Source organism: Platalea leucorodia, assembly GCF_965183815.1.
Source record: "Platalea leucorodia genome assembly, chromosome: 5".
Lineage (NCBI taxonomy): Eukaryota > Metazoa > Chordata > Aves > Pelecaniformes > Threskiornithidae > Platalea > Platalea leucorodia.
The window spans coordinates 5,072,726-5,085,941 of record NC_138827.1 but is presented as its reverse complement, the minus strand read 5'-3'; the positions used below and the strand labels follow the sequence as shown (position 1 = coordinate 5,085,941).

Genomic DNA, 13,216 nt, shown 5'->3' with positions numbered 1-13,216 from the left:
AATTTTGTAGTCTAGCTCGCAGCTGGTTATGAGTGGTATTCTTCAGGGGTTGATAAAGGCCAACCCTGTTTAAAATCTTCATCAACAGCCTCGACAATGGGATAAAATGAATGCTCAGGAAATCATGAGACTGCATCTGGCATACTGTGTCCAGGTTTGGGCTCTCCAGGGAAAAAGAGATGACAACAAACTGCAGCAAGTCCAGCAATAGTCCAGTAGGACAGTTAGGGGGCTGGAGTCCATGGCGCACAAAAAGCTAAGGGAAATGGGTTTGTTTAGCCCAGCAAAGAAAAGGCTACCAGGGGCATCTAGTCTTCCACTGACTGAAGACTGTTACACAGAAGCAACCAACACCAGTTACAAAATGAAAAATTCTGATTACATGCAAGGAAAACAAGTGTCTTCACAATGGTAGCGGTGATGCTCTAAAATACAGTGTCCAGCACGTGGCAGAATTCCCACCCTTGAGAGTTTTCAAATTGCAAGTAGGTAAAACCCTGAGCAACCTGACTTAACCTCAAGCTAGTTCTGCTCTGAGCAGGAACCTGAAGTGGGTGACCTCTAGAGGTCCCGCATCATCTAAACTCTACTACGTTACTTTAATGTTTTGCCGAGTATCTCTTTTGATACAGGACAGAAATACTACTCCTACACACCCTACCTAATTATTCTCAGAAGAAGCATTAAATCAAGCGACTGTTCTATTGATCAAAATCTAAACTTATCCCAAATCTGTGGTGTTCCAACTTCTTAAAATAAACTCATTTAGGGTCTACAATCAGCAATAAAAACTCTCCCAACTTGCCATTACCTTTTCAAATTCTTTTTCTTGTATGTCCAGCATTGTCTGAATCCGCTTCATAACCTCTCTGAAGTGTTCACCCTATTAATTACAACAAGATTTTTAATGTTTAAAAAAAAAAAAAAATCTAGGAAAAAAAGGGATGCTGTTAATATTTCCTGCTTCAAGCTTCATTGAAATACATTTCCTTAATCTCCCAGTTATTTACAAAATTACACAAGTGTCAACATCATCCACTACAATATGGAATAACAACATACAACTTGCTATAAAATCAGCAACTGGAAGTCTTATTGATTCATCATGACACAAACTGTCCCATAAATCGACCAAGCACTGCTAGTGATTTGCGCAAGTCAGGTTAAAGTTAAGAAACAAAGTTAGAAAATTAGCAGCAAAATAGGAATTTGGAAAAAAAAAAATGTACATATCCTTCCTAAGAATATTACTTTTTAAAACCTCTACACATGTGATGCTCCCTCTCAATTAGTAGCTTTTTGTAGTATGTTTCTGCATACTGTGTATGTAAACTGCTGAAAAAAGTGATGGATACAATCAACTTAAAAGATCAATAATACGATCACAGACTGGGAAGTGCAGTGCAAATGGTTTCCAGCAGAAATCAACACACAGGTTTTGCTCTACGTTGATGAAAAATATGGAAATATAGTAAAATTCTATGGGATGCAGAGATGTGGACATATTTCTCATTCCAAAACTTTTCTAAAAGTAGGTAATTTTCATACAAACTAACATACATGAACCAGAAAAAGTTTAGAAGCAAATTGCACTGTCCCCAGAAATACACTTTGATATTAAAAGAATGTGTGACATTCAGTTGGAGCACCACCACATAAAAACTTAAGAATTTAAACTAAGCTTTCAAAATTAGCTTTCACTCTTGTATTAATTTCCAGCCCTAGAAGATAAAGCACATCAAATTACGGAAGTTATGAAATGCAAAGTCATCTTAGAAAACGTTCAAGAAAGCAAAGTCATTTTCGTAATTACGTGTCTCACTAAGAAGCCAAGCAGCCATGGCCTAGCCACTTTTGCCAACAAGTTTGCATTGCAATTACTAAAATGGTATTAGAAATAGGATTCTAGGTTTGTTGGGGGGGTTAGTATTGCTTTGAGAGTATTTTAAGTCCCTGGCTGATACTGAATGCCTACTTTCTAGATATTACACAGGCTTACTGAAACACTAAACAATCTGTATATGCAAGAGAGAACCGAGATGGCAAATGATTTCACCGTAAAAAGGCATATACAGGGCAGAACCTTTTATACAGGAGCGGTATTTTCCTATACGCTTTTTATACTCATCAATTTCTTTGACAGTACTTTAAGAAAACGTTATCAATGTAATCCCACGGGGAGAAAAAGGGAGGCATGCTGTACCTGGTGTATCCTCAGCAAGAATGGAATTCCAAATGTCCCAAAAACCTCTTTGTGGAAATGTGCCACTGTGATTAGCATCTCGTTTTCTTTATCTATATCTACCTGGTCCAGAGGAATTTCCTAGATCCAGACATAAAATTATGACTGCAATCAGCTAAAACTTCCCCAAAAAGTGACTTATTAAGTAAGTAAACACGTAAGTGATGTGCTGTTACAGATATAAAACAAGTCTATTTAAAAACAACTAGAAGAACCATGCTGTTTGACAGAGCCTTTTTACAAGAGTCATTCATCCCCGCATGACAGCATTTCAGCTTCCCCTACTCAGTATATATTCTCCTGGCTTCCCCAAATGGCTTTTTTGGCATGAAATCTTCTATCAGCTGTAGTCATAGCTGATAGGAATACCACAGACCTCTTGTCCTCTCCTCATTACAGTTTACATTGGAAACTTTTTTTTTTTTTTTTTTTTAATTTCTGATCTTTGAGGTGAGTTAAGAGATTTGTAAGATGAAATGTTTAGAAAAATCACATGGTAAGTATCAAAATTCGGCTCAAGAAGCTCAAACTTCACAGAAAAGGAAACAAAGTCTTCTAGAATACTTAAGTTTAGAGTATGAAAGTGGGTTCTAAGCATAAACATTTACATCATGAGTCCTCAAACAAACCCTGGAATTATTGCTAGGGCAGCAACCGTCCTATGGACAAGCCCTTGCCAAGTCTTCCTGTATTGTTATAATAAACATACATAAAAATTTAAAGAATGAAATCGTTATGGGAAGCAGATTGAACAAAGGAAAAATTTTAGAAGGATTATTTTTAAAAATACATATATATTAGCAGGTAATCTAGCTTGCTGCAAGTAACACCGTATTTGAAAATCAGAATCCAGAAAAAGAGAATTACCACTTGAGACAGTTTCTTCTCTCAGAGTAAAGTTTTAAAATTTCTTTAAGAAAGTAATATTTACCTCTATTCGAAACGTTCGACTTGTTGCAGGTGACAAACACTCTAACAGCTCATCTTCCTGATGGACACCAATTATTTTGTAACTTACAATTTCTAGCAGCCTTAAAAATAAACAGGAAAAGCGTTAAAAATTAATTAAAAAAAGAAATCAATGCAATGTTTCTTTCTCAAACCTCAAGAAGGATTAGTGTAGTCAGGATGTAAACAGGTACTACTACTGTATTCGTAGAACTTAAAATTCAATCTTTAGTAAAAATTAAGCTGTAAAGTTACAAGAGGTTAAGTTACTTCTGGCTCGTAGCAAAAAAGCCAGTACATGCAACTACAAGACAAAGGTTTTTAAATTAAATTATTGTTTTAAACTCTCTTTACATGACCTCACTTTTAACTCCTGAGAAGTGAACAGCATGAAATGCTTGAATTGGAAACAATTATTAAATTGTGAGTTAACAAAAGCAATTGATAAAACTTATGCATCTCAAGGACATAACTTTATGAAATACAAAATAAATAATTATATAAAATATATATTTGTAGTTAATAAAAACTCTCTTAATGTGAATCTGGAAGCTTTTTATTTTCAACATAGGAGCAGACTTCATTTGATAATAATGGTTTCCACATTATTTTCAATTCTATGGATACTTTTCTGCATAAAATCCACATGACTGCATAAAAGAAACCAAAATCTTCCAGCTTTACCTTAATTTCCCTGAACCTTTTTCAGAGAGTTCTACAACTTTTTTACATTCTTCTAACAGGTCCCGCACACACCCATGCTTATCTGGATATACTGTTATTTCCTACAGAATTTAAAACAGAAAAATCATTAGAAAACCTGAAAATGTAAACAACCATATTAAAGCACAGAATACACTGGATTCTTCATCAAAAATTCATCTTTAAAAAGATAACAATTACTAAAGTGAATAGCTATGTTATCTTCAAAGGTTTTGTTAAGAACCGGCACAATTTTTCTAAATTTATTTTTTATGAGGTTTTTTGGTGTTTGGGGGTTGGGTTTTTTTGGTTGGTTGGTTGGTTGGTTTTTTACATAAGGTACAACTTTGTTCTAATTTTGTGTTCTTTGGGGACGACAGAGTGTGCGAACTGCACCATAATCACAGCCATACCAGCTTTGACAGAGAAATGACAGCAAATGTGTAACAGCCAGCCTCACTCACCTCTTCCCTAAACTGGCTATTTAGCCATATGCATTTAAAACTTCTTCTGTTTTCAAAATCAGTTATTTTCATTTTGAGCTTAAGGAAGAAAAGAAAAACACTTTAGGCATACTTTGTATAGGGCAGGATTATTTTTTTTTAATTCACACCAATAAAAACCAAAGACTCTTACCTGTTGATAGTAAAGTTTTTTAGGTTGCCTAGGCTTGAAGAACTGCAGAAGATCTCTTAAAGTACCTTCATAATTATGTCTAAGAGGATTACCAGGGCCATCCCTATAACTACAGAAGGAAAAGGGAAAACATAAATATGTCTTTACAATCCATCACTGCTCAGTAAATTGAAGTACCAAGTACATTTTTATTCCTGGCTTCCAGTTTTACACAATTGCTAGCACAGTCTAAGCAGCATTATATTCAGTGCTTTACTGATTTTTAAAAACAGGTGAGCGTATGGGGACAGAAATACCATTCACTGTGCGTGTTAACTCTCTTGCATGTTTACAAGCTCGCCTTTAATGCTGCAGGGTGGCAGACCTACATTCCACTGAAACTACTAGGATAGAAGCGCGTGCTTTAGATTGTGAAAGCTTAATTTGTGGAGCCGCACGACACAGCAACTTCCAGAGTGACCACAGCACTGTAAACTATAAAGAGCTACTCAAATTACGACAGGCTCATTGACGATGGAGGGAGATGCCTACATGTTAATAAAGGGCAATCTACATCTACATGAATACAAAAAGATGATGTAATTTTTGTGTGCGCATTATTCCTGCAGCATATACATATAACTACTAATATGCTGTTTTCTGCTATAGTTTTATACAGATTCAAATCAAGTTTTACACAACTGTGCCCGAGAACACCACTTTAACCAGAAATGCCCCTTTTAGCAGCTGTGAACTTGTTAGATCATCGTCATCTTCATAAAACCTCATTTGCAGACTTTGGGGAAGGAAGGGAAAAATCAGTGAAGTAACTCCTGCATTTAAACCTGTAAAATCAGCAAAAATCCTGCTTTTATGTGCACTTGTTTCTGCTCACCTCCATTCTAGAAATCTGCATTCGCTGAAACAGCACTTGCATTAGCTTAATAATTTGTCCCATACAGGAAGGCTTTTAAATTTCTAAAATCATTAGTTACTTCAACAGTGATCTTTAAAATGCACCTTTTTTCAATGACATTTACTAGAACTCTTCTAAAATGTGCAATTCTTTGAGGCTCTAGAGCCAGCCACTGCAATACTGAAAACTGTCTATGCCACTTGCTGTGCGTGCCAGAACACTAACGTTCGACTGGTAAACAATTAGTTTACAACCTGGAAAAAGCAACAAAGTAACTGCTACCTATCTATATTTGGGTTCAGTATTTTAAAGAATAGTTCAGACACAAAACACTAAGGAAATTCATCTTACCCTTGGGACTTGAAAAACTGTAGTAGCATTGGATCCGTATTAAGTCTTTGCGCAACTGTCTTTGCAACCTGCAAATAAAATTTTTTGTAAGTTCTGAATTATCTCAGACAGTTATGCCATTACTCTACAATCACACAGTCATTTGTTACACGTCAAGAACATTATGCTACTGAAGTTCTGAGAGAGACCCACTATGTCTACTTCCCCGAGGTAAAATAAACTAGTAGCTTTAGCTCCTGAACAGCTGACACAGAATAAGATACACTAGGGAAAAAAAATGAGGAAACTGTCTGTTTTATTACAATAAATCACTGTCACCAGAAGGCCACAAAACCCACAACAGCTCTACCCCTCTTGGGTTGGTTTGTTTGTTTGTTTGTTTTTGCTGTTGGGTTTTTTTTAAATTATAGTATTAATGGGGAAACAAGTAAGATCTGCTCTTTGAAAATTCCCACTGTTCTTTAATTCACTCCAAGGAAGTTACCTTGCTGGGTAACATCACCACATTATTCCCATCAGCATATTTCATGTCACTGCCTCACAAAAAGCATGGGGATCCTCTGTCTATTTTCCCCTTATCAAAATAAGCTGTAAAGACCTTACACTTCAAGTAAAAATTAAATAAGAGAAAGCGAGTTGCCAAAAAGCAGATGATGAGAACAGGGTAGCAAAAGTCATCCCTGACTTCCCCTGTATAAGCAGGGGCTCAAAGTTCCTGCCTTGGTGACAGAAAATAAACTGGTCTGGTTTTAGGTGATCTTTTTGACACTGACAAAAGCAACTGCAGGAGAATCGTAGGGAGCCAAATCTACTCAGGCTCTTAATAGATCAGACCAACTTTAATTTTTTGTTTGTTTGGTTGGTTTTTTTAAAGTTTCATTGTCCAGTTTTCCTCTTCTAAACACCCCTGGTCACCCTTTATGAACACAACAGGTTTGACCTGTTAGTGCCACTGAGCATTAAACAGCATTGTGTGAAGAAAGCAATACAGTCTGGTCTACAAAATGAATACTGTTGATGATATCACAAGCAGAAAATAGGTATCACTAGATTCCCGAAGTATTTTTCCTTTAACGGCTAAATAAGTTGAGCAAGTTTTACATGTCACTTAGAAAGCAAACGCATAATTTCATTACAATATCATTTCCCTGACAGAGCAGAATGACATATCAAGAAAGAATCCTATCGTCAAATAACTCATTATTAATAAAACTGGGGTTCTTTAGAGTATTTTCTTCTCACAAGCACTAGTGGCTTCCTTAAATTTTTCATTACTACAACGCAAAAAGCATAAAAGAACAGATCTACTCTTTTCTAAAAATATGTATGATGTGCTTGAGAACTGACGCAAAAGTTACTTTCAGAACAAGGAAACAAAAGCAACGAAACAAACAGGACACATGCCTGAAAGTAATTCATCCTATTGGATAAAGTAACAACAAAGCCTGGGTCATTGGGGATGGTTTTATCACAGAAAATGACATCCACGCGATGATAGAGGTCTCGGAAGTATTCTTTAGCTGTTGGTAGTTCACTGTTATCATTTTCTGGGTCATCCCTACAAGAGCAAACAAATGATAATAGCATTACATATCACATTGTTACACATACAAGCAGTTAGGGCTTTTAAAAACATGTTCTACAGTAAGTCAGCGACAGTTGAGAGATACAGAAATAAAGTTTAGAAACCTTTTTAAAGAGCCACCATTCGTACGCAGTAGAACTAATACAGTCAGTAGTGACCCACACCCCTGAGTATTTCTGTGCGGCGCAAGGGCAAACGCACTCACAGGCTGTGCTCGCTCCTTTGGCAATCCGGCAACGCTCTGACTCCAGTCGTTTCACAGCGGCGGTCTAGCAGTAGCCTTCCCTCCCTCCCACCCTGGCACATAACTGCACGTCTGCATTAACACTGCCACAGCTTTCCATAGACTCCTGTATTAACTGCTTTGCACAGAGGCCAGATGTGTAACAGCACTCCCTGAACCACAGAAACAGAACAGTCGGCACAGGCGCTGGTTTGGGTCACTACTGACTGGTACCCCTATATCTTCTCAGCGGAGAAATAGCACCAGGGTACAAGCTGTGCACTTACCCAGGAGTCAGCAGCCAGCCAAAGGTGCATAACACCAACTGGGTCAACAGGGAATGCGAGTTCCAAGGCATGACATGAGAAATACATTCATCTCACATAATCTGGGGTAAGAGTGCTGAAGATAGACTAGCTGGCTTCCACCCACTGTCAGCCCATGGAGAGAAACAGAGCAACACAGTTGGGTGTGACCATCAGGAGTGAGAGCACAGAAATGCTGATTTATAGCCCTGACAAGCTTATGAAAGATCCCTTTAACGGATACAAGATGCAGGAGTTCTCCTTTTGCCTTGGAGAAAACTCCGGTTGAAGCACCAGTACACCTATGAGTCGCATGTGCTCAGGCAAATCACGAGCATCTCATCACCGTGGACCAATATGGAACTTAGCATGAGCATGAGTAAAAGGAAAAAAAAGGAAAGCAGTTTAGTTTAGTTCTAGGCTGAAAGGAGCTCCAAGCCAAGAGCCTTGTACAGTGGTAACGGTACAGAGCCCGAGATCTGAAATGCTGGTAGGCTCTTTAGTGTCTGAGTTACAGCCGCTCCAAGTAAAAAGCTGCAGAACTCAGACGCACTGCTGAACCACACTCTTTGGCAATACTAAGACCTATTTTAGGTTATTAGTTTTCTAAACTAGGATGAAACCTTCTTTTCCTTAAATAATGTGGCATGTGATAATTAAAATACTACCGATATTTTTTCATTTCCCCTTTGAATAAACAAATGAGAACTGCTGAGAACATGTCTACTGTTGGAAAATTACACTTTGCTCTTGTTAAAAATGCTAAGTTAAAGGAAGTTCTGCTTTCAAAGTGAACCAGGTGATTTAATTGCAATGATAAGCTGGCCCCTTAAAATACATACTTCTGAAACACTATGATGTCGCCATCCATGAGTTCATCAAGAGCTTTATCAAGAGATACATCATAGTCTTGAATCCTTTCTGTTAAATTGGGTTTAACTTCCTGCAACAAAGAACAAAAATTGTTGATCACAGAATAAATAAAAGAAAAATAAAGTAGTAAATAGTAAAGAAATCATCAGATACAGTAACTTGTATCTTCTTTCAACGGAAACAAACGGATAGATATATATGTATGTAAATTAAACGTAATCTTAGCTAAGGTCCCGATACATCTAACTGCTATTGATAAAGCTGGCTGCTCATTTTTACCTTTGGAGTCTCACTCAAGTCATCTTAATTTTCAAAAGTATTTTATCATTCAGCATTATCTTGTTAGCACTGAAAAGCTTCCAAAATTCAAATTAATTTTCTACTGATGCAGCTTCCAGGAAGCTTGGAGAACACTGACTATGCTCACTGATTTTAATAGCGCACAGCTTTTGTACAGCAATTCACTTGTCTTTTTAAAAAGAAATAATAAATCCACGTTAAAAATGCATATATTATAAAATATCTACATGCATATTATTTTTTTATACTTGTAGGTTGACCTCCTGGGATAAAAGCACCTCTCTAAACAAACTGGGATCAAACTGCAACCCTGACCTGCACAGAGTAGCAGTACCTGACAGATCTGCTTTTTAGCATGGAAGTGTGTGCGCTCCCCTGGAACCACCAGAGAGAGCAGCATGACTGCTAACAAAAGTGGCAATTAAAAAAAAAAAAAACAAACCCAATTCCTTGTTCTTACTATAGCAAGGACTTTGCCTTGGCAAGATCTGCATCTTCAGCACTCAATAAATACAGCAGTTATAAAGATTTACTATTTCTGTATTTGGGCAGAAACACATTAGCAGTCTAAGTATTTTGTTTGCTGACTTTTAACTTAGGGGAGGAAGGAGAACATGCAACATTTTCTCAGCTCTGCTAAGGGGGGCACTGAAAATACAATGCCCAATAACGTTAGCACATTAGCTCCTCTAACACTGCAACTCGGAGAATATCCACAGATTTAGCACAGCAAAGCTGCTTGTGCAGAACTTCATGTAGAGATTTTTTGTTTTTTAAAGCCTCACACTTCTAGTTGTTGAATTTTAAATCTGTTTTGAAGCTAACTATCTGCTGATACTCTCTTGCAGCACTGTAGACTTCAAAGCTACAGGTTACAGAGCGCTTATGATTTATAAATTACCATTGTTATGAGCAACTTTTTTTTTTTTTAACCAATAAAGTTTCTTTTTCTCTAGTTATAACATGTAAAAGACAAAAATGTTACAAAAAGTCTATCAATCCAAACCTCATAGAGGATAAGGTTAGTTTCTTGTGGAAATCCTGCTCTCTCACACATAACTGGAAGCAAGTCACCTATTGGAAAAGAAAAGGAATTTGAAATGTGTTGCACTTCAACTGCTAGCGAGACCTCCTAAAAAAAAAAAAAAGAAAAAGAAAAAAAGAAAAAAGAAAAAAAAAAAGAGAACCTATTTTTCTACCCTGGATAAAGAGTATTAAAATGCCTAAGAAAGCCAGCCTTCCAGGTTAAAGCTTCCCTTATTGACATTCAGCCTAGAGATAGACTTTAAGGTTTCCTTCCACTTCATCTAAACAACAACAATTAAAAAAAAACCCACAACATGTGCAAGGCCATCCAAGATCAAAGAGATGAAATAACACTGTCCCTTCCCCAGATAAAAAATTTAACCTCTTTAAAAAAAGAAAAAATTAAGACAGCTAAAATACAAAATAAGAAAGCATGTACAAGTCATTCAAAATGACAAATCGAGGTATTTTTACTCAGTGGACATTTACTGAATTTTTCACATGGATCCATATGAAAACCAAGGCTCACACCCAATTCAGTCTGAGCGGCTGCTCTCAGGCTGCCATAGTGAAAAGTTACACAGCAGTTATTTTAAAAGCTATTGCAGAAGGACATTTCACAAAAAAACTTGAAATAGAAGGAAAAAACCCAAACTGGGGAGCAATATCAAATCACAAAGCTTTACAGCAAGTCTGGAACAGCTGTTTATGTTCAGCAACACCTGGTAAATACAGCAAACTTGTACCAAAAAAAGGAACTGACAGCCAACGGTGTATTAAGGCAACTCTCTCAGCCTTGCAGAAAGTTGCACTGACAGAACACGGGGAAGAAAACTATCAGGTGTTGGAAGAAATCAGAATTTCCTTCTTTGGCCTACCTTTGATTTCAGTGATAAAACTAATATTAAAAGAAAAGAAAAAAGTATGCAATCTCTCATCTTTAAAAAATTTCAATTATAACAATGAAATTGAATTTTAAAACTCACGTATTTTACAGGATATAGGTGTGTAGATATGTCCACAATAATTCAAACTCCGAGTCTTCGGATCATACATCTTCAGAAACAACATTACATCATCTACAAATTAAGAAACAAGATTTAATTTTATGTGAGGCTTATTTGAGCATGTCGGGGCAGGGATGGGACCACCTAGATAATTTTCTATAAACAGTAATAAAGACGTATCTTTGATTTATTAATTTGATTAATGCCCTTAAAATGGTCTTAAATACTGAACGTTTAGAAGTCAACTTATATACATATATATAAAATTATATTATATATATAAAAATATATATATAAATATATATATAAAACTATTCAGTGATTCTAAAACCATGTGAAACATATCTTACACTTGAAGATAAATGACGGAAAAACTGCATAAGAAAAACTAATTACAGCACTGTAGTTTGATAGGTACATCGATGTCATCACTGACAAAAGGAGTGCACAATGTTTTCGGAGATATACCCAAAATAAAAGTATTTTGTATTTAACTCAAGTTTTAGCATATATGCTTACGATCTTTATCAAACTTGGGTAATGTTGCTCCAGTAGCAGCCATCTCTGGATCTACTGTTTCCAAAAATATTGTCCACGGATTTTCATTGTCACTGAGCTCAATCATCTATGTAGAAAGATGTGGAAGAAGAAAATAAAGTCTCTGAAGAATAGAATATAACCTGGTATCTGCATTTTCATCAGATACAAGACCTTCATGATATTCTACGAGTGGAAGAATTATTTTTTTTAGTTGCATTAATGACATGAAGTTAATGAGGTTTATTAAGAAAAACAATGACAGATATAAAAACACCAAAAAGGTTTTAATGAAGCACAAATGATAGGTCTTATTTAAAATGGACCTATTTCTTTTTCATTTAAAAAATATACCTACAGCTATCTTTATTATGGCAAGAAAATTACTTCACTTTGGAAGTAACAGGACAGTGAAACCAATCACTGTTTTCGGCGGTATTTAGACACAGTGTTTTACATTTTAAGCAACACATTTCATTAAATCCAGAATTTTTGCCCAGATAATGGAGGCCTCAAAAAGACATTTCTGTTTGAAATCTAACATAAAAATCATGATCATGGTTTTTTTTCATGGAAGAAAAATCATGCACCACACTCCTCCCTCCTGTCCAATCCACTAAATCTCAAGTCTTCCCACGTATCAAACTTTACCAGATACAGGTTAAATTAAAACCATGAAAAATCTGGTGTTCCAAACTTACACATTCCTAAAGAGAACTAAAAATCATGGGTGCTGTACAGAAATAATGTCCTCTGTCAATGACTATTTACCGTTTTATTTCCATCTGCTTCATTATCTAACATTGCAGGTCTTTTTGTTCCATTACTTCTAGCTTGCATTGGCCATAATCTGATTTGATCCTGGGGAAATCCCTAAAATAAATAAAAATTGTGACAGGAAACAAACAAACAAAAATGGTTAAGATACTTTTAATAAACCCAAACAGATCTTCTATTTTAAAAGGTCTAAATTATGACTACTGCCAATACTTGGAGAAGACAAAGACTACGAAGCAACCATAATGTAATAAAATAAATACATACAGATATTCAGCTACAGAAAACTTACCATCGTTTGAGAGAGATTTTGAACAAATTCTGTAAGCGTGGAGTTTTTTAATACTTTGAAAACAGTGTATTTCACTTTTTCTTCATCATACATATCATTGCCTTGGTGACCACAGAACTGATCCTCTGCCACTATCTGAAAAATTACATTTAAAGGTTACTATTCATAATAACTCAGCTGCACAATGTAATACCTTCTCATGATACTTTACTATGCAACGTCACTGGCTCTCTGGATAGTGGCATACTGCTAACACTATTCGTGTTCTCATGAAGAAAATTTGCAAGTATACAGATTATAATGGAATTTAAAAATTGTGATTGATAGTCAAATCAGCCTAACTAATTAAGATACACTAATTCTTACAAAGCCCAGACAATTAAAAACCAGTTGCGCTTAGATCCCAATCTTGGAAACATGCACTCTAACAATCCTGGCACTTAAAAAAGCGCTACATAATTATTTTACTGGTGTAACACCAGGAGGCTGGCCTAAAATGCTTCCTATATCTCCCACA

The 13,216-nt window shown here is 36.1% G+C and overlaps 1 protein-coding gene across 2 annotated transcripts in view; it reads right to left on the bottom strand.

Moving 5' to 3' along the window:
* The window catches only part of USP7 (ubiquitin specific peptidase 7), a 77,327-nt gene that overhangs the window by 6,479 nt on the left and 57,632 nt on the right, over nt 1-13,216 (bottom strand). The window contains exons 16-29 of one of the 2 annotated variants that reach the window (XM_082312775.1): nt 12,700-12,834; nt 12,402-12,503; nt 11,613-11,718; nt 11,073-11,165; nt 10,067-10,134; nt 8,730-8,830; nt 7,179-7,332; nt 5,775-5,842; nt 4,529-4,637; nt 4,357-4,434; nt 3,875-3,975; nt 3,174-3,273; nt 2,204-2,323; nt 812-883 (exon numbers count right to left, since the gene is read on the bottom strand). In XM_082312775.1, the coding sequence (XP_082168901.1) occupies nt 812-883; nt 2,204-2,323; nt 3,174-3,273; nt 3,875-3,975; nt 4,357-4,434; nt 4,529-4,637; nt 5,775-5,842; nt 7,179-7,332; nt 8,730-8,830; nt 10,067-10,134; nt 11,073-11,165; nt 11,613-11,718; nt 12,402-12,503; nt 12,700-12,834 (1,407 nt within the window). The remainder of the gene's footprint in view (nt 1-811; nt 884-2,203; nt 2,324-3,173; nt 3,274-3,874; nt 3,976-4,356; nt 4,435-4,528; nt 4,638-5,774; nt 5,843-7,178; nt 7,333-8,729; nt 8,831-10,066; nt 10,135-11,072; nt 11,166-11,612; nt 11,719-12,401; nt 12,504-12,699; nt 12,835-13,216) is intronic. The other variant, XM_082312776.1, reaches the window with a different exon arrangement.